Below are 23,731 nucleotides of genomic sequence, written 5' to 3'. Positions count from 1 at the left end.
TGACTGCTCCTTAGAAGGCCAGATCCTGAAGATGAAGCTCAAATACTTTGCCCACCTAATGAGAACGAAGGACTCCCTGGAGAAGAGCCTAATTCTGGGAACAGTTGATGGCAAAAAGAGAAGGGGACGGCAGAGGATGAGGTGGCTGGATGGAGTCACTGGAGCAGTGGGTGTGAGCTTAGGTGGACTCCGGGGGATGGTGGAGGACAGGAAGGCCTGGAGGAATGTTGTCCATGGGGTCGTGATGGGTTGGGCATGTCTTTGCAACTAAAGAACAACAACTAACCATTGGATCATGCTGGCTCTCTTCTTAATGTTTTCATATGATGCTGTGTCATGCTATTGTCTTTTACAATTCCAGTTCATTTCTGTGAATTGGCAGAGAGATTTGGATATTCTGCATGATAGAAACAAACAAACAAACAAATGCATTCTAAAGCACTGTAGAATATAGTGACTATACCTAGCTGATTATCCCCACACTGTTCTTCACCTACCTGCCTGAAAGCGACTGCTGCAGCTAATCTTTATCCCTCCTTCCCGCTTTCCCCCACACCTAGCCGCCAGTGCCAGCCGTCGTTTCTGGCGATGCCCACACCGCAGCCGCACAGCCCCATGTCCTCGCAGGCCTCCTCTCTCAGCGGCCCAGCGCACTTGGCAGCTCTGGCACCCCTCCCGATGGCCACGGCATCCCAGTCTCTGCCCGCGACCCCTCCGAACCAGCCGCCGCAGCTCCCTCCAGACGCATTTACCATAGTGCAGCGTGCCCAGCAGATGGTGGAGATGCTGTCGGAAGATAACGAGGCCCTGCAGAAGGAGCTGGAGGGCTACTACGAGAAGGCGGACAAGCTGCAGAAGGTGTGCGCCGTGCTCGGGTGGGGTGGCCTGAGCTTGCTGCAGCTCAGTGGGCTCAGCACATGCTTTAGTGTGTCCACGGTCCCCAGTTTGCACCTTGTGAAAGAGCTCTGCAAGAAAGCCCAGATAGCCTCTGCCAGGCTGTATGGACTGCAGTGACTAATGATTGATTGATTGATTGATTGATTGATTGAAAACATTTTTATGCCGCCCCCATTGCAACGAAGCCTTGGGGCAGCTCACAACAGAAACAGAATACCTAAATAAATAAGAATATAACAATAAAAAAATCTATATAAAAACCTCCGGTGCATCTCGGCTAAAAATTTAAAATCCTATAAATAAAAATAATTTAACAATTAAAATAAGTTTTAAATAAAAGGGTCTTAGCCTGGCGCCAAAAAAACAAATAACGACGGCACCAGGCGGACCTCTTTGGGGAGCGCATTCCATAGATGGGGCACCACCGCAGAGAAAGCCCTCCTCCGGGTACTCACCCTCCTAATATCATTCACAGAGGGTTCCCGGAGAAGGGCATCTGTTGCTGATCTCAAGGGGCGGGAGGGCATATATGGATGCAAGCATTCCTTTAGATATCCAGGTCCCAAGACTAGTTCTTAGTCTAAGTAAAAGGCAGCTTCTTACAGCCCTGGTCATTTCCAGTGACTCCGTGAAGGGTACTGTTGCCTGGTGGGAGGACCCAGTGGCTTGCTGGGTCTAGAAGATGAGAAATTCAGGGACCTGCCTAAAACGGAGCTGAAAGAGTCTAATCATGGGATTTGGGAAGCCTGCAGATCATGGCTCCCTTCAGCCATGTATTCTCCCTTAGGGTTGCCTTTGTTTTGACCTTCTGTCCAGGCTGTTTTGCTTACCATCGTAGTGTCTTCCTTTAATGCTCTCGGGTGCCTCATAGATGTGATTGCGGTGGTGGTGGTGGTGGTGGTGGTGGTGATGAGGATGATTTCATTGCCTGACACCCTGCCCTCTCCCCAAAGCACGGTTCAGGGCAAATTCATGGATGCTGTTGGCATGCCTTTCTGCACGGCAAGCATTTTTCTGGTGCTTGCCAAATTCTAACCCGACATGCTGTGTTTATACAGCCATGGACTGTCCTGTGCTAAAAGGAACGGGGTCCTTGGCCTTTGTCGGCGTGATTTTCTTTCATGAACTGGCTGGCAGGGGGTTTACTTTGTTGGCTTGCCTGCTGTCCTTTTTAATTATCACTTCTTAACGTGCTGGGAAGTGTCCAATTGCAGATTGCCAGACTTAAAGGAGCAGGGTTGTGCTACCCTGCAAGAGCATGTCTCCCCGCGGGTGCACACGCTTAATGAAAACACTGGTTAAAAGGGTTCTCCACTGGGCACGTTTTATGCTGTGCATAATGGATCAAGGCAGCAGAATATTTTCGTGCTACGCTTGGGTATACTTGGACTCTGAACTTATTCCTTATAAGGCAGGGAGGTAGTCCTTCTAGGGTCTCAGCCTCATCCCCTGGGGTTCACCCCACCCCTTTGCTAGCAACCACCCACCATTTGATGCTTTTCCAGCTTTTTTCCCGCTTCTGAAATGCTGGAATGCCTCTCCCGAGGCTTGGTTAATGGCAGCAACAGCTTCCAGCGAAAACATATGCCCTCGACCCTTTTGCCTGCAGCCGCAGTCTCTGCTGGAATCCATTCCCCACGAGCTCTTCCAAAACTTAATTCAGTCCTTGGGTGGAGAGAGGTCTGACTCCTATTGTAGACCAGCCTTTCTCAATCTCTAGGCTATGCTGACCCAGGATAACGAAGGTGATAGTTCAACAGGTTTGGGTAGACAGTACTCACTTGGATTGTCTTCTGTAGGAAGCAGCCTCCTGGGACCTTCCCAGCCCTACTTAGAAGAAATCTGGGGATGGAACTTGGGACCTTTTGCATGGAAAGCAACGTCCTCCTGCTGGCATGGTCACAAGCTTCTGTACTGGATGGGGAGCAGGCTGCTTCCAGGAGAGATGGGGTTATTTATGTCTGTGGAGGAGATCCTCTTTGCTCCCATGGTAGGAGGGTTTTTCCTACAGAATCAGGCTGGCGCGAAGGTTGGCACACGTGCCTGGCCACCACACACAACTCTCCTTCAGAAGCTGCAGGCCAGTAAGAGACACGCATCCCTGGACAGCTCTAAAGGGAAGGTCATTCTCTCTGCCTTTCTCCTCAGTTTGAAATTGAAATTCAAAGGATTTCTGAAGCTTATGAAGACTTGGTAAAGACCACCATCAAAAGAGAGTCATTGGACAAGGCAATGAGAAACAAACTGGAAGGTGAAATCCGGAGGCTTCATGATTTCAACAGGGATCTACGCGGTATGTCCTTTCCACAAAGGTCTTTTAATGTTTTCATTCCTTTTATATTCGGCTTTTTAAATTGTTGAATTCTGGATGGCCACATCAAAGCACGAACAAACTGGCTTCCATCATGACTTCTGGAAAGTTATTTAAGTTGGCCGTGGAAAGGATTTTCCAGGTCTAGTTGAACATTTGGACTTAACTGCCCTACTTTCTGTGGAACATGGTGCCCCCGGATTGATTAATTAATTAATTAATTGCTTTAATGGACCATTCAACAGCCACACATGGCTCCCAGAATGGTTTACAAAAAAAGCAGTTCTAAAAAAAGATGTTCATAATTACAATCTGCAACATCTTATAACAATTAACAACGGAAAAGCAATAAAATAAGCCGAATTACAAATGGGCATTTTAAGTAAATCTAAAAATCTCTCAGCTGCCCATTCCTTCTCTTCATATTAAGGGTGACTACATAATCAATCAAGGGACAATGCAGTTCTCTGGGAATGGTGGGCTAGGCAATGATGGCTCCTGAACCTTCCAAAATTGCCCACCCAAGTTAAAGGATCTCTTGGAATGTGCGCTTGGGAAGGATCCCTCCTTGCCTGGAGAGCCAGTGCGGTGCAGTGGTTAAGAGTGGTTAAGGACTGGGACTCAGGAGATCTGGGTTCTGTCTGTCTGTCTGTCTGTCTGTCTGTCTGTCTATCTATCTATCTATCTATCTATCTATCTATCTAAACAACTTATATGCCGCCCCATCGCATGAGCCTCGGGGCGGCTTACAATCATTAAAATCCCATATAAAATACAAAAAATTCATCAAATAAATAAAATACAAAAAATAAAATAGTGGATCCAGCCTGGTCAATTTAAACCAACAAATAAACCATTAACAGTTAAAATAGCGTTTAAATAAAAAGGTCTTGGCCTGGGTGACTTCGGGGCCAGTGGCAGATCCTCAGCCCGACCTGCTTCTCAGGGTTGTTGTTGTGAGGATAAGATTGAGAGGAGGAGGAGGAGAATTATGTAAGCCACCCTGAGTTCGTTGAAAGGAAAAGACCTGGGATATAAAGATAATAAATAAGATCTTGGGAGGCAGCCGACAGTCAAAGCAGATAATGCCAGGAACTAGTTGGCCCCCCGTTGTAGCTCTCGTCGGTCTCTTGCTCTCCTTCCTTCTGAAAGAGCATAAAGTATCTTTTGGTGGGATCTAGTGGGAAGGAGCCTCTTCTTTCGCAGTGGCAGCAATGGCAGCCTCTCCAGCATGAAGGAGGTGAGGAAGAACAGAACATAGGAGGCGCGCTGCTGGATCAGACCGAGGTCCAGCACTCGGAATAAATAGTGGCAGACCAGCTGCCCGCAGGAACCCCAGAAACGAGCAACGGCAGCTTCCCACACATGTTCTTGAGCAACTGGTAGATGTAGGCATACCCCACCCCCCGATGTGGGAGGCAGCAGACCGCTTTAGTACCCGTGGATAGTGTTCTCCTTGGTGAATTCGTCTGGTCCCCTTTTTAAAGCTGTCCAAAATGCTGAGCATCCTGTGAAAGTGAATTCCAGTTTCACTGAGTGCTCTGTGAAGAAGTCCTTCCTTTTTTGTTTCCTGGACTACTTACCAATCAGCTTCAGGGATGATCCCAGGAATTATGAGAGAGGGAGGGGAAAAATCATGCACAATTTTGTACACCTCTGTTCTGCCTCCCAGCACATGCCATTTTTTAATAATAAGATATAATCCAGATGAGCCTGGGAGCTCTTTGAGACAGAACCCAGGATGCATTAGATGCTTTACTTTGCTTAGGATGGTGAAGAACTATGACCCTGCGGGATCAGTCTCTGGGATCTCCTGCTTAAAGGACCCAGGAGGTGATGGCAGAGAGTGGGTCAAAACCCTTGGAAGCCAGAGTGGACTATATGGATGAATAATCTCACCTCATCTGAGGCATCTTTCTGTGTTCCTAATCCACAGCAGTGTGCACAGAATGTGCATCATTCATCCAGTTCCGTATCACAGGTTGGAGTTCTCGGGAGACAGGTGCTGTACGGTTTGGCCAGCTACAGCGCCACCTGTTGGTCGCACCCTTGCTCCACATGGCTGCAGCGGCCTTTTGTTTGGCTTTTCTTCATTCCAACAGCCAGGGGATTTCCCCATTTTGCCTGCAGTGCCTTTGCCCCCGAAAATCTGCTCTGAAGAACAGGGAACTTTCCAGATCAATAGGGCAGGAGCTGTAGAGCGAGGAGGGAACTGATCAATATGGCCTTCCATTTCCATTCTGTCAGCAAAGCCCTCCGTGGGAACTTAGTCCCATCAGTAAACCCAAGGGCATCTTCTGTTCCTGGATGCCTACCTCAGATCCAAACCAATATTTATAGAACAGCCTCCCCCACCCCCCGAAATGCCAGTAAGCCATTCTGGTGCTTCCTGTTTTAGTTAATTAATGTTGTTATTACATTTATTTCCCATATTTTATTTCTTGCAAGGAACCCAAGGTGGCTTACAGGCTGAGGGCCCTCTTAATCTTTATCTTCACAACAACAAGGTAAATTGGACTAAGAGTCCGTAATCAACCCACTGAGCTTCATGGCCAAGTGGGGACTGGAACCCAAATCTCCCAAGGCCCAGCCTCACACTCAGATCACCGCACCACAAACGCTCCACTGTGTTGTTGTCGTTCTTTCCTGCTTCGTTCTGAATCTTTTCTGAGATCCCTTTTATAGCCTATCTGTTGGCCTGCTTCTTGTTTTCTGAGGTTCGTCTCCAGTTTCATACACAGATTTTTTTTTGTCTTAAAACATTTCCTTTTTCTGTGCAGAACGGTTGGAGACGGCCACGAGGCAGCTAGCCAGCAGAGAGTTTGATGGGCACGAAGATAAGATAACAGAGGGTCTTTATGCCTCTCAGAGTGAGTACTGCTTAATACACACTGAGGATATCTATGTTGGATGTGCGTGTGGGTTTTGTTTCATTTCTCAAGTGTTTTCACAACTGAAAGCCGGTTTCTTTCTGCAAAGTTCTTTTACTATATGCCGGAGCTGTTTCGTTGACATTAGTGACGGGTGGAAAGGGGAACACTTTGAATAAATAATTTGATGACAGGGACAAGTCTTAGGAGAAAAGTACCTCCTGGGAGATAACATTCTTTGGGTAATTTTGCACTGGTACGCAGAAGGCAAGGGCAGCTCCTTATGTCAGAGTTTGGGCTGGTGAATGGCAGAATTTGGAATTCCCCCACAAAGAAGCTAAAATAAAGCGTATTGGCTATTTTGTAGCCTACCAATGGGACATATAAGTGGGAGAGAGGGTTCATTAGCTCCAAAAGAATGCAGGGGCCCTCTTTCATTTGTTTCTGGCATTCCTACTTTTCAGAGGTATACTGCTATTATCCATGGACGATCCATTTAGCAACATTGGTTAATATTTATTGTTAGACTTTTCCTTCATGGATTTATAATACTTACAGGACCCACCTGTAAGTGGGTCAGAGGAGGCAAAGCATTTAGCAGCATATTTAGAGTATACTCTTATGCATGACAAAACAAAACAAATCCTTCAGCTCTCAGTATTCCAAATGCTGGGGTCTGTAACACTTTTTTGTGTCTAAACATGCATAAGATTGTGCTCTTAATCTGGCATAAGATTTTGTGGATTATAGATTTGCATCTGACAAAGTCTACTGTCACCCATGAAAACTTATGCCATAAACCAGGGTTCCCCAGTTAGTGCCTACAGGCTTTTCCAGTGACAACCAAGAAAGCATTCCCAAAGTACTATTTCATTTTTAAATCCCATTTTCAGTATACATATATGGATTGGTATATATCCTCAGCAATGGATAATAGGAAATACATACCATTTTTAAGCAATTCTGCATAGGTTTCAGCAGAAGCAGACCAAATATCCAAGTGGCTATCCATTTGAAGGTAACATCTCTGTGCCATCTGCTCAAATATTGGAAGCAAATTACAATATTTACAAATATATTACAAATATTTGAATGGTAAGGTCCTCCATTCATTGCATGGTGAGGTGAGTGTTTATCCTTCCAATGTTATCCTTCTAGCTATCCAGAGGGCAGAGAAAACCAATTTGCACAGACTGTGTGCTAATGTCTATGAAACAGGTCAATCATTTAAAATAAAGTTTATTTCAGTAAATATTAAAGACTCATCCAGTGCAGAAATTAGCTGTATAATAATTTTCTCCCAAACAGAAGCAGCAACTGGACGTTGCCAAAACTTACATTTAAAAAAAGCGTTTGCTGTTTTGCACTGCCAGCTGTTAGGCAGTGCAATCGCTTATTCAAAAGGCTGGGTAGTGTCCCATAGACCCAAAACAAACATTTTTTCCCGGATAAGACACAGCCTAAGATCCACCGACATGACAGGTTGACCCCAAAGCAGTGGTTCACTGATTTGGCATTTCATGGCGGTGCCTGCAGCAGTTTGTCAAATTGCCAGATGTGTCCATGGGTCCAAGAACCAGAACCCTAATCATTGTCTTCAAGCAGTCTCAAGACGCTTTGTCGGCTTTTGATTTAAAATAGTGGCACATCCCTACATTATGTAGCCATAAGCTTCATGATTCTGTGGAGGAGTATATTCTCTGGTCCACGCAAACCAAGTCTGGTGAATGTTACGGTCCCTTTCTATGCAGTCACCCAGTCCGAACGGAAAGTGTCATTAGCCTGGATATTATTATTATTATTATTATTATTATTATTATTATTATTATTATTATAACGTTTCTATGCCGCCCCTTGCCGAAGCCTTGGGGCGGCTTACAACACAATAAAATACAATACAATATAAAAATAACAATATAAAATTAAAATTAATAATATAAAATAAATAAAAATATAAATGATATAAAAGAAGTTATAAAAGAAAAGTTATAAAAGAAAAGAAAAGAAGTCGCCCTGGCTAGATAAATAAGTAAATATTGTTATCAATTAAAATGACATTTAAACATGGCTTGGTGGGGGCTCTCAAGTTCTACAGATTTGGTGTAGAACACCCCAAGTTCAGTCCTGGTTCATGCCACAGGAAGCAGCTCAGGTTGCAAAGCCAGGAAGGGTCCCTGCAGGTCTGGGGACTGAATGGACTGGAGGGTGAGATTACAGTGGTCTTAACTAAGTAGAAGGCAGTTCTTTCTAGAACTCAGGTTGGATCCAGCTCTTGGGTGCAGCAATACTGTGCAAGTTTAGACAGAAGAAAAGGCCTGCAGCTGTCAGCATGCTAGAACTTATAAGCCTTTTTGTCCTGCCCAAACACGTGTAGGATTGCACCTTTGTCGTACTTAAAGTAGACCCATTGAAACTAATGGGAAAGATTACAACCAACTTCAGTTGCTTTGGTTTCCATGGATCTGTTCTGAGTAACCCTGCCCCAACCCTGGAAGGATGGGCCACCCTGATGCTGCCCAGACATGTCAGACTACAAGGTGCGTTGCCTGCCACTGGCCATGTTGGATGTGGATGGTGGATGCTGTAGTCTACTCAAATTGAAGGGCTGCCGGACTGTAGAAGACTATTCCAGGGGGCTGATCTACACAGCTGGTGCCAGGATCAGGGTGACTCTGTTAGAGTACGGATGAGGAAGCCCCTTCAATGTGAGGGCCAAATTTGATGTTGGGGAAGCTCCTGCAGGCTGCGTCCTAGTGGAAGCAAAAAGTGGGAAGACTGAAGACTTGAAGGAGCAGGACCAAAATACCAGCACATTTCAATGCACAACTGTTACTCCCAGTAACTTAAGTTCATTTCAGTCTTTTTTGGATGCTGTGTGTGTTGGGAGCTTTATAAGCTAGGAAGCTTGCAAATGATTGGTTGTTGGGGGACAGGTGTGGGAGCCTTCCCAGGTTCTGGCAACCCCAGTGAGCCATATGTGGCCCATGGGCCCAAACTTCTGCACTGCTGCCCCATAGTGGAAGCCCCATACCAAGCTCCCTGTGGATTGAGCCTTCAGTGGTGTATCCCACATTGAATGAGAGAGTCTGTGACAAACCACCCTCGACCTCTCACCTTGGGCTGATAGAGCAGCTGCGGTGTTCATTACCTGCCATTTGTTTCACATCTGATCACAGGGAAAAAGCCTTCTGGGGAAAAAGCTTCTGTTTACACAATGCTGGAAGTATGGATTGAACCTGCTTCTGCTGCTTTCAGTCTGGTGGCAGCTCTCAGTCCACGACCCAGGAGCAAATATAGTTCCCAGAGGCAGGGTCATATAAAACGGCAGGGATGCCTGGTATGCAGCGTCCCTTTTAGGCTCAACAGCTAAAAGCTACAAATAGAGACAAAGCATTTCCAAGAATAGAAGAAGGGTTATACAGGACCTCCATGAACAGGTTGCCTTTATTTATCCTCCCATACCAGTGCCCAGGACTTAGTATGTTCCATGGAGGCAGCAACCTGGAGGTGGGAGTAAACTTGAGGGTCTTGGAGTTGGCAGAGTTTCTCTTGGGCAGCAGCATCTTGTGCATGGCCACACCGCCTCAAAAACCTCCTTCCACCAACCAGCAGGGAGGGACGGGCATCGCACCAGCAGTCCCCATCTCGCCAGCGTGTGGCTACGTTTCGCGAGGCTGCTGCCGGTGACCCAGCTCAGCCCTTTGCCTGCATCCCAAAAGGCAGCAGTGGCTACCTGGGATAGATTCCGTGCCAGGAAGGCTACGCCACCTCAGTTTTCTGCATGATGCACACAGGTGATACGCATGCCCCTTGTCTTCACCTGTTGCTGCTTTCAGGAGGGTTCTTTAGAAAGGGATTGCAGAACCCCAGATCAAGCCCACCAGTCTGGCCAGTGGTCCAAATAGCCACGGCACCTTTTCCCCGGTCACTTGCACTTCCCAAGCTTTTGTACATTTTTCCCCTCTCTGAGATGCCGAACAGCCTTTTCTAAGGTTTACTTACATCGTGGCAGTAAGCATCCCAGGCTAAAATATGCTGGCATTCCTTTGGCCTTTCGCCCCACCCACAGCGCTCTGTGGCCCTCAGGAGCTTCTCTGCAGTGGAATCTGGGGCAGCAAAGCCTGGCTTTAATTAGGTTGGGCTTTGCACGGAATGCCAGGCAAGCATCCAGTTCCCAGGCTGCATCGCTTAAGCAGTTCTCTTATCTGGGGACGTTTTTGCCTTGTAGCGACCTTCCTCAACCTGGTGCCCTCCACAAATCCCATCACGCCTGAGGATGGGCATTGTAATCTGACGTGTCTGGAGGATACCAGGTTGCAGACAGCTGCAACAGAGAACAGCATTTTTTTAAAAGCATGTTCAGATGTGTGATTACGTGCTGCGCCAGACGGAAGTGTGGCTGCTGAATTTGGTGCAGTGGCAACCTATGCAAACCATTCCTATAGAGAAAGGGGCAGTAGCAGGGAAGGAAGCTTTTGCTGAATCCATCCTGCCTGTGATTCATGGATTATCAGGAGGCTTTCATTCTGTTTTTTGCTCACCGGCAGAATTCCTTTTTTCTTTTTTTGCCGAAATTGTGCATCAGTGCCCCCAATGCTGGGTAGTGGGGGCGTTCACTTTGTCAGGCTGAGAGGCCTCCAGTTAAAAGTCTCCCACCGAATGAGCAGGCAGAGGCAAACGTTGCCCCCCACACGGCTCATGTCAGGGCATGAGAGCTATGCGGGAACGTTTGGCAACAGCTGAAGGTATGCGGATTCTTGAGCACTGAGATGACTCGCACTGTGAATGGCCAGGGCTAAATAAAGCACCGCAACCGCTGGAAAAAGGATGTTAGTACTAGCCAGGCATTTGTAGAATGAACAGCTGGCATAAGAGAGCCCTGAACTACACCACCGGTTTGTAAAGGTTAAGTGCTGGCTTGCTTGTGCAGGAAGATTATAAGAACTAAACCAGAAAGATCCAGGCTCAGCAATCCCTCTCCCTCCTGCTTGCTCGGTGACCATGGGGAGGTCACTGTTTCTTCACATCTTTGCAAGTTTGCTGTGATGCTAAAAGAAGGGAGGGGACGAGGCACACAATGCTGGACTCCTGCGGGGAGAGTCAAGGTTAAGTATATAAATTAGGGCACAATCCTGTGTGTATTCAGACAGAAAGATGCCCCAGCCAACTAGGGAATGCTGGAAGTTGTAGGACTGTTTCTGTCTAAACTTGCCTAAGATTGCATCTTAACTAAATGTGCATAGGATTGTGCCTTTAATTAGCTTTTTGTAAAGATGATTCCCAAGAGTGGCTCTGCCAGGTTTGGGCAAAAAGCTGCCTGGCCCCTCTGCCCTGTGCACTCTAGTTCTGTTGCCCTCCTTTCTTTCCTCTTCCCCACAATGCTCTGCTGTTTTCCTCCTCTCTCCTGCTTGGTTGCTTCCCTGTCTTTCCCTCCTCAGGCTTATTAGATGGTGCAAGAAGAGGTCTCCCTTTAAAAGAAAAAACATCTGGGCAGGTGGGCACACCCTGCAGCAAAGCGCTTGCTGCCAAAGCACCAACCATGTTCACCAACCAGAATGCAACATGGAGCCCAGAGGCATTCTGGGAAGAAGAAGAAGATGGTGTGGAGAGGCAAGCTGGAGCCAAGTGGGGCTTTGAACCTGGGTCTCTCCAGTCCTAGCCCAATACTCTGGCTGCTGTGCTGCCCTGGTTCTCTGAACTTGTTGTGCAACTCAGAGTTTGCGATACCTTCTGACAGAGCTGATCTTAGCCCTTGCTGACCCCTCTGATTTGCAGGCAAAGAGCACTTGAAGGAGAAAGAGAAGCTGGAAATGGACCTGACAGCTATGCGCTTGACCAGTGAGGAGCAGCGACGGCACATTGAGGTCCTGGACCAGGCTCTAAACAGTGCGCAAGCCAAAGTCATCAAGCTGGAAGAAGAGGTGAGAGTGCAGTGCCCTTTAACCAGCCTCTCCGCCGCACCTCCGTCCTGGTTCATTGCTAGTGTTGAAAGCTGCAACCTGATCCTTGCCATGTGTTCTTGGAAATAACATGGCGTTTACTGGGACATACTTCCAAATATATGTAAGGTTGCTGTCTGGAGCAGCTTGTAAATATTTTCCAGCTCTTTGTCTGCGTGGTTGGCAGAAGTCATGAGAAATATGAAGTCCCTGGAATAGGAACTCCCCTTTCCAGAGCAGCCTGGCCATGGATAAACCTCCATCCTTGAGGGACCAGAGAATTTATTCAGTTCTGGATGGCAGTGGCAGCACCGGAACATAATATTAAAGGACAGGAGTTCAGAAAAGCAGCAAAGTAGGGAGGATAAAAGGAGCCTTGCCCATATTTATCATTTCTGAGAGAGAAAGAAGCACACACTTCACTTCGGTCCTGAACATACTTTCTCTGAAGTTAGTTCTATTAATTTTGGTGGAGTTAATTCTCCAGTGGGTATATGGATTTTAGTTTCCAGTGTGTTGAGATCCAGGGGCCAGGCAGCACGTGGCACTAAGTGCGACTTGGCATTCAGTTCTCAAAATGCAAAGAGCATTAGCTGGGCAGCTGATGGTGGCCGGGTTTGGCCTGCTAGCTTTCAGGATTGCAGCGACGGTGGAGGGAGGGAAATGCAACGTTTATCTGGTGCTGTGGTTGCATTTGGATTTCCTCCAAGTGCAAGCAAGAGGATCTAACGAAGGAAGAGTTTTCTTCAGGACCCCAACGGGAAAGGACAGGGTTTCATTCCATTTTGGAGAAGTCCCATGCACTGCATTCTGCTGGTGGGTGGGACCAGAATGGCACCAATGAATGCCAGGGTGGTGAGCTGGGGAGGGTGTTGGACTGGGGACCTGGGGCATCCAGGTTCTAGTTCCCAGCTATCTTTGAAGTTCACTGGGCCCAGTCACAATCAGCCTAGCTTGTTGTGAGGATAAAAATGGAGTAGAGGGGAATATGTAAGCTGCCTTGGGTTCTCTCCTCTGGATAGATAGAAATGCAATGTAGAAATGCAATGTCATCAACATCATCATCGTCATCTTAAATCCCTTTCTTCCCATAGCTAAGCCTTAAGAATTTCAGCCTTTTGGACCCCAAACTAGCCAGATTTGGTGCTGTGTCTGAAAAGAGAGAGAGAATAATATATAATAATATTTCTATATCACCCAATATCTAAATCTCTATGGAAGGCTTACAACAGTTAATACAAGAGTATTCAGGCTCTTTTGAATAGGACAGATTTGCAGCAGTCTTGGATGCTTGTCTCTCGTCCTGATCTCTGAGATCTGGAGGGAGGCGATTGTACCCAGAGGTTTACATCCACAGTGCTTTCCCCCTACTTTATTTGAGCCATGTATTTTATTTTCAGCATTTCTGTACTGCTCCACATCCAAACAGATGCCAGAGTGGTGAAGAGTATGAGATTAAGACAAATGCTTTGAAGCCAGCTTGTCCTCTGTTGCTCAAGGGGGCAGGACTAGAACAAATGAATGAAAATGACAAAGAAGCAGATGTTGCCTAAAATTAGGAGACAATTTCAGAAGGGAAGAGCTGTTGGACAGTGGAACAGGCTGGCTTGGGCTCGTCTTTGGTGCTGGTACTATTGAACCAGTGGCTGATGGTATTCTCACAGGTTGCTGTAGCAGCAGTAGGAGTATGAGTTGTTACTGTAACTTATGTACTGCGTATTTATCTAAAAATATCTCAAAGCAGTTTACAAAATCAAAAACTAAAAGATGTTAGAATAAATAAGAAAAACTCATCATTTAAAATGTTCAAAGACCCAAACTAGAGAGCCATTGGTTAGAGCACTGGCCTGGGATTCAGTCCTGTCTCCACTTGTCCAGGAAGTGCACTGGGTGACTTTAGGACAGTCATGGACTCTGAGTCTAACCTACCTTTCAGGGTTGTTGTGAATATAAAATGGAGGTCAGGAGGGAGATATGGGAGTTGCCTTGGTTTCCTTGGAGGGAAAAATGGTTGGATATAAATATAATAAATAAATCAAATTAATTACTTAACAGAAAAGGAAGAGGCCTTTTTCAGTCATTCAAGAGGGATATCAGTGTAATGAATTAATAAATGCAACACCCGGTAAGTACTAAATGAACCTGCTGGCAAACTCACTCGTTGCAATCCGCATCGCAGATCCAGGACTGAGAATGGGGGTGGACTAAATGACCTCCAGGATGCTTCCAAGGCTGACATTCTCTGGTCCTGCCCTCAGCTGCGGAAGAAGCAGGCACATGTCGAGAAGGTGGAGAAGCTTCAGCAAGCGCTGACTCAGCTCCAGGCGGCCTATGAGAAGCGAGAGCAGATGGAGCGCCGGCTGCGCACCAGGCTGGAGAGGGAGCTGGAAGCACTGCGGCTGCAGCAGGTGAGGGTCGCCCCCAGTTCAGAGCCACTTGAACCCGTGCGCTCTTGGCTCGAGTTGCTGCCCCGTGCTGGTGTACCAGTGGCAAGTTTGCACCTCCCTCTGGTGGTGCTTTGGGTCATTTTCAGCCGTTGTGATTATGTGGGAACTTATTTATTTATCAAAAGCTTTTTCTATCCTGTCCTTCACCAGGGTCTCTGGATGGAAATACAATAATAAGGCACAGCACCAACATAAACCCCATTTTAAAACAACATTCAGTCTTAAAATACTGGGAAAATAAAAAGGGTTTTGCCTGGCGCCAAAATGAATGAAGTGTTGGCGCCGGGCGCATCTCTCAGAAAAGCATGTTCCATAGCCTGGGCACCACCACAGAGAAGGCCCTTCTCCGAGTAGCCACTCTCCTGTTCTCCTTCAAAGAGGGTTCCCAAAGAATAACCTCCGACCCAGATCTTATGGGGCAGGCAGGTATATATGGAAGGAGGCGCTCCTCAGATACCCTGGTCCTAAACTTGGGTCACAGCAGGTCAGAATATTTGTTTACCGAGCGTGCTACTCAGATGGTTAGCATTTCTCCAGGTCTTGCACAGAGAGAGGTTTTCCTTGTCATCCCATTTTAACCAGAGAAGACTTCCTGCTTGTACATCAGGTGCTGGGCTGAGGTCCCTCCCTCGACAGCCTGCCCACAGGTACCGCCCTGCTTCTGTGTCTTTTGTGCTGCAGCACAGGATTGTTCGGGGAGTTACCAGAAAGAGCCCCTTTCGATCTGGGCCTCTAGCAGAAGTAGGGCAACTCCGGGAGCCTGACGCTCACTTTCCAGCCCCCAGCCTCACTTGCTGCCATCTTGCTTTTGTATGCAGTGGCACGGCAACTAACAAACCCGGAGATGTTGATCTTTTGATTTTCTTCCGCATATTGGCCCACAAAGTACCTTCATCATCTTGAACCTGTATGAAGTTGAGGAAGTCAAACCTTCCAAACTTCTCTTTTTCAGCATGGGCTTCTGGAAATTCCATTTGGCTGAAGTCTGTTTTGCAAATAGAACTGTTGGATTCCGATGGGCTGAAAATTCAGGCCCCAAGGTCACACTGGTCTCTAAAATCTTAGTAACTAAGTTTTATTCAGGGATTCTAAAGTTCCAAATTATCCAGGAGTAACTGCAATCTTTTAAAATTTTAATCTTTAAAAGAATCCATATTAGGAGTCCTCAAGGGTACTTATTATTTAAAAATCAACTTTGGAAAGCTCCTGGATTATATTTATCCACATGCCAGAAGACAGGCTCTTGAGACTAGCATTTTGTTTTGTTTTTTAAGAACTCCAACTAAATTTTACCAATTCAATTACTTGGCTCCAGAAAACAGCTCCTTTGGTTCTGTTCAACAACCTTTCTGTGAAGTGCTTAATAGGAACCTTCTAGTCAGCTGCCAAACTGGAATTTAAAAGATGCCTTAGAGATGATTTATACACTGACATGGATGCCAAGGAGCTAGTTAAAAACTCCATAATGACTTGGAAAATTACATGCTGGTGCAGCTCCATCCTTATATGTCTCTCACTTCTCTCAGAAAACAGCATGCCAAGCGAGAGCTCAAGCTCTGAAGGTGAGCTAGACAAAGAAGAGGAGGGGTTAGAATGTGTTGCTGAAACACCCAGGCTAACAAGCAACATTAGCTGAGTGGCTGGAGAGAACCAGACCTCTTCTGGTTTGTGCAGAATAAGAAGAGTTGGGAGGAGAGGTGTGAGTTCATCAGACCAGTGTTTTGTCATCAAGTCAAATGAGCATGCCAATTAAGGAATGTCCAGCATTCCTGCTATCAAACCCACAAGCAGCATGAACCTCCCTGAGGGTGGAGCCAGCCCCTTTTGGAAGTGGGGGTAGGAGGGATTCAGCTTGGAACCAACGTCTGCCATGGGCGAGAGCTAATCAGAGGGATCACTACTTTTGATAGCTGCCGCTTGTTTAACAGCTTTATTATTACTCGCTCTGTATTACAAAGCCAGCCTTGCTCAATAAAGGGCTGTTTTTAGAAGCCTTTTATCTTGATCTGTTGGAAAGGAAAGTGACATGCTCACAACATTTGCCCTAAGGAGAACGTCAGCTTCACTGATTTTTTTTCCTTCTGCAAATGGTCTTTACTATTCTGGATGGACATTATTGTGAGATACTTTAAAATCTGCAATAATGGATTGCGGAAGAAAAGATCTCTGAAAGCATTTCACACTGCGCATACATTTGGTTGTAACAGAAAACCATGGGTGTCTTCCCACATCGCCACCCTATGTTCTTCGCAGACAAGTGAAGAGAATGAACAGGGCTGGCTTGTGGTAAACCATAGTTTGTACATTTGCAGTTCTGTTTGGACATCAGCAAATTATATTTTTTCAGACCTTAATTTATCTGCAAAGACAGGCTAAGATCAAGCTGTGTTTGGGATTCCAGTTTGATGGCATTACTGATTTTTAACATCTGGCTCTCTCCTTGTTGACAGGGAGAGAGTTTGGTGGAATTTGACGATAACCTGTTGCACAATTGGGATGTCCACGCAGTCCTGGTTCCCACATGCACAGAGCACTAGAATTATGTACGGCCAAATGGCGTTACAGCCTCTCTTCACAACCTCTAATGCACCTGGGAAAGATGAGAAGGGGCAGCCTGTGAATCGTAGTTGTCCCTCCATGTTAGAAATTGAAGCATCATACTTACAGCTTGCTTGAAACTGTAGTCTGCTGGGTTCACATATAATGGCAAACTGTTTTTAAGCAGTAAGAGACTTCAGGCTAGTCTTATTTTGCTTTTCACTAGAAGCCCACAATGCACCTGCTGGATCCTGGTGCAAAATTTGGTTCCTTAGCATTAAAGGATTCTGAGCCTAGGAATTTGCTCTGAGGACCAAACTGGCTGGAGCACACAGTGCAAATTCTGCTCTAGTTAGCGTGGCCTTTCTTAATTTTCTGTGTTTCGTTGAGGAAGGAGGGAGTTATTTTCTTGTTGCTCTCAGGCAGTTGGAAATCTTTGCCAGCTGCTCCAAATCACCCGTAGATCCAGGTTGTCCTTTTGCCTTTCCTTCCTCTGGTGCAGAAAGAAGAGGGGAAGATCGGAGAGGGCACACAAGTCCACCCCTCCTGCTTGAAATTGCAGATTACATACAGCTGACCGGTCTGAATGTAGCTTTTATGTTTTATTCTCCCACAAAGCAGAATACAAGAATAGGTCTCTGCCCCAATTTATTTATCCGTTTATTAAAAGACGGATTTAATAATGTCTGTTGGCTATTCGAATTCTGGCAACCTTTCACCTTGATTGGTATGAAATGACCATGGCAGAATGATCTTGTAAATTGTACTCTGGATGCTTTCCTAGCATTGACTAAGATACAAGCCAGTTTGTTGGTATATTCCTCTATAAGGAGCATAGGATGGCATTTCTTTTGCTGCTTTACGATCCGGTTGGCTTTATTTCTTGCTGTTTGGTATTAGCTATGCTGGTTTGAAACATGTGCTTCTGTACACGCCTGCAAGCAACTTCTCTGTGTTTTGGGGACAAGCTGCTGTGCAACAAGCGTCTGGAAGGAATTTGGCTGCTCCCTGCAAAGACAGGAGTGTTGAACTGGCCTGAGAGCCAAGGCCAGTAGGGACAGCTGTCGCTCCTCTTACGGAGGTTCTCCCCCCACCCCCACCCCGCTTTACCTGCTGCACCACAATTCAGGGGCTTTCAATTTAGTACTTATATGAGGTGTGAGAGAGTTCAAAGTACAGTGGTACCTTGGCCCACGAATGTCTCAGTTCACGACCAAATCAGGTCGTGAACAAACATTTCATCCAAATTTTGACTCAGGTCGTGAACTCAGCATTGGGTGGAAACCATGATCGCGGCCGTCTCCCCCCCACCCCAAGTAGGGAGATGGCCGCGATCGTACTGGGGGCAGGGGGGTGATGGCCGAGATCACGCCCGTCTTTCCTGCACGAGCGCAACCGCGATCTCGGCCATCTTCCCACCTCCAGCGCACCTGTGCCGGTCTTTCCTCCCCCCATCATGCCCACCATCGCGCACGTCGTCGTCCCCAGCGCGCCTGTGATCACGCCTGTCTCCCCTCCCCGCCAGCGCACTGGGATGACGGGCGCGATCATGGTCATGCTGGGGGGGCAGGGAGATGGCTGCACTTGTGCTCGGGGTGTGGGGGGAGACGGCCATGGTCTTTGTTGTTCTTTGTCACTTTGCTTCACAGTTTTCTGTTTAAAAAAATAGTTACAGAACCGATTAACCTTATTTACATTGAACCTTATGGGGAAACTTAACTTGGCTCATGACCAGTTTGGGTCGCGACCAGAGTCCTGGAACGGATTAAGTTCTTGAGCCAAGGTACCACTGTACATGCCTCAATAAACTTTGCTACAGCCATTAGGTAGGTCAGTATTATTATAGCGATAAAGCAGTTGTAGGGCTGAGATGGAGGGAGAGAAATGCTTAACTTAATGCCAGTGATGGCGAACCTATGGCACGTGTGCCACAGCAGGCATGCAGAGCCCTCTCTGTTGGCACGCGAGCCAAGTCGCCCCAACATCGCCCCAGCAGCCGAGCATCGGATAACAGCGCACATAGGGGCCATGCGCATGCTCGGAAAGGAGTCGCGGTGCCAGGCGATGACGTCACAAGCTGTGACTCACTAGTCAGTGTGCTGCCAAAATATATATGTATATATATTTGCTTGCACTGGCTGTGAGTTGTTTTTTCTAAATTAAAACCTCAGTATTCAGGTTTTATTGCAGTGTTGGCACTTTGCGATAAATAAGTGGGTTTTGGGTTCTAGTTTGGGCACTCGGTCTCTAAAAGGTTCGCCATCACTGCTCTAGGGCATGATTTGGAAAGGGGTTTTTAGTGTTAACAGAGCAGCTTCTGGGATTGCTATACCTGTGAGTGAGCCCCAGGGGTCACAGGAAAATGCCCTTCTGCATGAACAGAAAAAATAATCTCTAAGCATCTGATTTTTTATTCCGCTTTGCAAGACAGAGTGTGACTTGCAAGGCCATTTATCTCCTCCTTTTAAAATATCACACTAGTAATCTAGTCTTCACCCATGTTAGCTAGATAAAGGCCATATTACTACTGTGATTTTTTTATTTCACCTTACTCATTTTTAACTTTTTTCCCCACAATTTTTCGGCATTTGCCATAAGTAAAATTCCAGTGGAACATGAGTTCGTGGCAGAGGATCTCATCACCTTGTTTTTTTGGGGATTTTGGCTGCATTCCTGTACCCCAGCCTTCCCCAACCTGGTGCCTTCCAGGTATGTTAGACTGCAGTTCCCAGCCCTGACGAGGGCATGCTGGAAGTCGGAGTACAACACTTCCGGAGAGGATCAGATGGAGAAAGTCCGCAGTATCCACTTAGCTGGCAGCAAGTTCCATTGAATTCAATGGACCTTACTTATTGCAGGACTGCCGTGGGATTGGGCCTCGTCCCTTTAGCTGGACCAGGGGCTGTGACCGAAACCGTCCTGGCTGTGAGGAGGAGGTGCAGTGTGTCTTGTCTGGCCCAGCGCCATTAATATGCTATGCACTGGGAAGGCGCTACATCTGTTTTTGTGTTTACAGATGCCCATATCCTCCAGGGGAACCAATTCTGGAACCGCTATTTAAATGCTATTCTATTTGTGTACGGCCAGGACCTCGGGAGGCCTCACTGCACAAGCCAGAAACGCTTTCCCATGTACTCCTTTTCCTCCCCTTTTAGATTATATGCCGCTGCGTCTTCTAGTTTTTGTGGAATTGGTCCTGACCTACATGCTCTAAGTGACAGCCTTGTTTGCCAGGCGTCTGGTAATGCCTCCTCAGAGAGGATTATCTCATTAAAGCTCAATTCATGTTGAAAAGTGCCTTTGCGAAAGCCGCCGCAACAGAGCGACCGCTTCCACGTGGCTTAAAATAGCACCAGAAAAGAGAATACTTAGAACATTCGCATGTAATTGGATGGGTATCTGTGCACCTTTGAAATAAGAATAAAATACATTTCTCATAGCTGGGAATACAGCAACTGAGTAATCTCTGTGCCTAGAACTTGGAAGAAAGCCAAAGACTCTTATTTCAGAGATCTCTTGATAGAATATGGGAGGGGGTGGCACTGGTGGAGAAATGAATTGATCGCTTTTGTGTGGCTAAAGGAAGAATGAAGAAAGATGACTTTGTAACAACTTGGTACCCATTCTTAATGTATTCTCCAGAAATGAATGGTGACGATGGACCCCCAGTCAATCAGCTTGATTCTGCAGATTCTAATTTGGGATACAAATGGACTCACCAGCAATGGATATAATATTCTCATTGTATTATTTATAGACGCACGAATAAGGTCGTGTGTGAGACTGTGGCTACGGCAAAGGGGGCACCCAATGTCTTCAGAATGGGACATTCTGTGCACCTTACCAGCTGGGTAAGGTGCATAGAAAGGCGTCCCATTTGATCCGCAGAGCTCTGCTTGTGAAGGAATTTCCACCTGGCTTTCAGGGTCAGCAGTACCATGAAGCAGAGTGTGGTGACTGCCATAGGAGAAGATGCTAAGGGAAGCTAAGAACCAGGGTGGCTTCATGGTTAGAGGGCCGGACTGGGACTCAGGAGATCTGGGTTCTAGGCCTCGCTCAGTCATGAAGCTCACTGGGTGACTTTGTGCCATTCCCTGACTCTCAGCCCAGCCTGCCTCCCAAAGACAAAATGGAGAGGAGAAGGAGGGTCATGTAAGTTGTCTTGGGCTCCTCACAAGATGAAAAAAGCTGGGATATAGATGTAATAAATAAGGCAGAGTGGTGAAGTGTTGAGTGACAGATCTGTGTGTGACGCACGGTTCTGCCCTGCCTAATTTAGTGGTGGTGGTTGGCCCAACAGCAGCACTGAAGTAAGAGTCAGCCACTGATCCACTTGGATTTTGCCTATGGAATGTGGGGGGGGGGGTTGCCCACCTTTTTGTCCCATACCCCAGACTGTACTGTGGGAGACAGGCTGCTTCTTTGGAGGGACCTCCAGTCTGATCCAGCACAGCTCTTTCCTTACATTTAGGAAGGACACCTTCATCCGTGTCTCTTTCTACTTTACCCCAGAGACAAGGGAATTACCAGGCCACTACCTTGCCAGAGTACAACATACCTGCCTTAATGGAGTTAGTGCGGGAGAAGGAGGAGAGGATTCTGGCTCTTGAAGCCGACATGACCAAGTGGGAGCAGAAGTACTTGGAAGAGAGCGCAATCCGACACTTTGCCATGAATGCTGCTGCGGCGACCGCAACAGAAAAGTAGGAAACTTTTGCATGTACCATCACCGTTATGGAAGTGAATTTTTGTTTATTCTAAGCGGAATATCACGAATGGTCTTCAAAGCTCAATGGTAGAGATGAGCAGTGTGACTGCACAATTGATTTAGCCTCATTTGAATGCTATCTCAGCTTAATAACATGAATTAGTGTTTATGCACACATGCAGCCCCTCCTCTGTGCAGGCTGTGATTAAAATGGGAAGTCACTGATCGAGCAACATTTCATTCAAATTAAGAAATAAGCTTTGCAACAAACCGGGATTCTAAACCATTTTTTGAAGATGGTTTAGGATCCTGGTTTATTCCTAAGCTGGTAACCATGGTTTTTCATTGCTTAGACAAAATGGGAAACTATGATTCATTTAGAGTCTTTGCCAATGCATATGGTGTCAGCTTATTAAACTATGATAATCCAATACAGGAATTTGAATTCCACAGAATTATTCTGAAGGGAAGAATAGGACGAGCCATCCCCTGCATGAAAGAAGCAGCATTTTTCAGGGGAGAAGAGTGGAAAGTCCCACATGGGTCGTTGACATTGCGGGTGAAGAATTTTGTGGAGGTCAAATGCCTGTACTGGACTATCATATTTCCAATCAGAGTAGACAGCATTGGGCATCGTGGGCAAGTGGTATGGCCTAGCGTGGGACCTAGCCTAAAGAATGGCAACTTTCTTAGGTCCCCTTGTTTGCTCAGGTCCAACGGAAGGATGATGTCTTTCTTCTGGCCTCCTCTTTGCCAGGGATCCTGCAGCCAGCAGTCACTCGCGGAACGGCAGCTACAGCGAGAGCCCCCTGGAGGTCCGCATGTGGCAGGAAGAAGAGGAGCTTTTGCAAGCTGGGCGGAAGTTTCAGGACATGGAGTACACGTAAGGCGGGGCAGCCATGACGTCCCTGCTGGAGGGATTTGTATTCGTGTCTGGACTACTGAAGCCTGTTTTTGGGTTTTGTGATATGCCAGCCCACCCATGTTTTAGGCCATTTGATAAGCCAGCCTGCCCCGACCATGTGCCTTTCAGAGGCTTTGGACTACACCTGCCAGCATGCCTGACCATCGCCCAAGCTGAGTGGGGCTGCCAGGAGTGGCCTGATTTCCTTGTCTCCCTGGCGTGCCCAGGTCTTTTCTGGATGCTCGTGGATGCACTTTTGCTTCACTTACCCTCCTAATTTGCTTCATGGAGGGTTCCCGGAGAAGGGCCTCTCCCGCTGATCTCAAGGGGTGGGCGGGCGTATATAGATGTAAGCGCTCCTTCAGGTAACCAGGACCCAAGCCGTTTAGGGCTTTATAGGTCATCACCAACACCTTGAATTGGGCCCAGACTTCAAAAGGGAAGCCAGTGAAGCTGACGGAGGACTGGAGTCATGTGAACATAACGCCCAGTCCCCGTCAGCAGCCTGGCAGCTTTATTTTGAACCAATTGAAGTATCCGGACCATCTTCAAGGGCAGCCCCACGTAGAACGCGTTACAGAAGTCAAGTCAGGAAGTCACCAACACGTGTATCACTGTCGCCAGGCAGTCGTTCTCCAGGTAGGGGTGCAGCTGATGGATCAGCCGAAGCTGAAGGAAAGCGCTCCTCGCCACTGCTGTCACCTGAGCTTCCAAAGAAAGCTCTGGGTCGAGGAGCACTCCCAAGCTGCAGACCTTGTCCCTAAGAGGGAGTGCAACCCCATTCAGGACTAGGTTCAATTCACCTTCCCCCAAAGCCCGATCCGCCAACCAACAGGACCTCCGTCTCGTCTGGATTGAGCTTCAGTTTATTGGCCCTCATCCAGCCCATTACCTCAGCCAGGCACCGGTTCAGCACAGCCACTGCCTCACCTGGATTGGTGGAAAACGAGAGGTAGAGCTGGGTATCATCAGCGTACTGATGATTCCACAGCCCGCACCTCCTGATGACCTCTCCCAGTGGTTTCATGTAGATGTTAAACAGCAAAGGGGACAAAATGGACCCCTGCGGTACTCCATGGCAGCTATGCCATGGAGTACCGCAGGGGTCCATTTTGTC

General features: G+C 47.1%; 1 protein-coding gene across 1 annotated transcript in view; it reads left to right on the top strand.

Moving 5' to 3' along the window:
* Positions 1 to 23,731, top strand: part of AMOTL1 (angiomotin like 1) — a 35,776-nt gene that overhangs the window by 5,895 nt on the left and 6,150 nt on the right. The window contains exons 3-9 of the mRNA XM_044442253.1: positions 561 to 858; positions 3,046 to 3,190; positions 5,989 to 6,078; positions 11,854 to 11,999; positions 14,276 to 14,425; positions 21,515 to 21,705; positions 22,468 to 22,593. Coding sequence (XP_044298188.1) covers positions 561 to 858; positions 3,046 to 3,190; positions 5,989 to 6,078; positions 11,854 to 11,999; positions 14,276 to 14,425; positions 21,515 to 21,705; positions 22,468 to 22,593 — 1,146 coding nt within the window. The remainder of the gene's footprint in view (positions 1 to 560; positions 859 to 3,045; positions 3,191 to 5,988; positions 6,079 to 11,853; positions 12,000 to 14,275; positions 14,426 to 21,514; positions 21,706 to 22,467; positions 22,594 to 23,731) is intronic.

Source organism: Varanus komodoensis, unplaced genomic scaffold (assembly GCF_004798865.1).
Source record: "Varanus komodoensis strain SLA01 unplaced genomic scaffold, ASM479886v1 scaffold4, whole genome shotgun sequence".
Taxonomy (NCBI): Eukaryota; Metazoa; Chordata; class Lepidosauria; order Squamata; family Varanidae; genus Varanus; species Varanus komodoensis.
The sequence above is the reverse complement of the archived record's forward strand: the minus strand, read 5'-3'. Positions and strand labels throughout refer to the sequence as shown.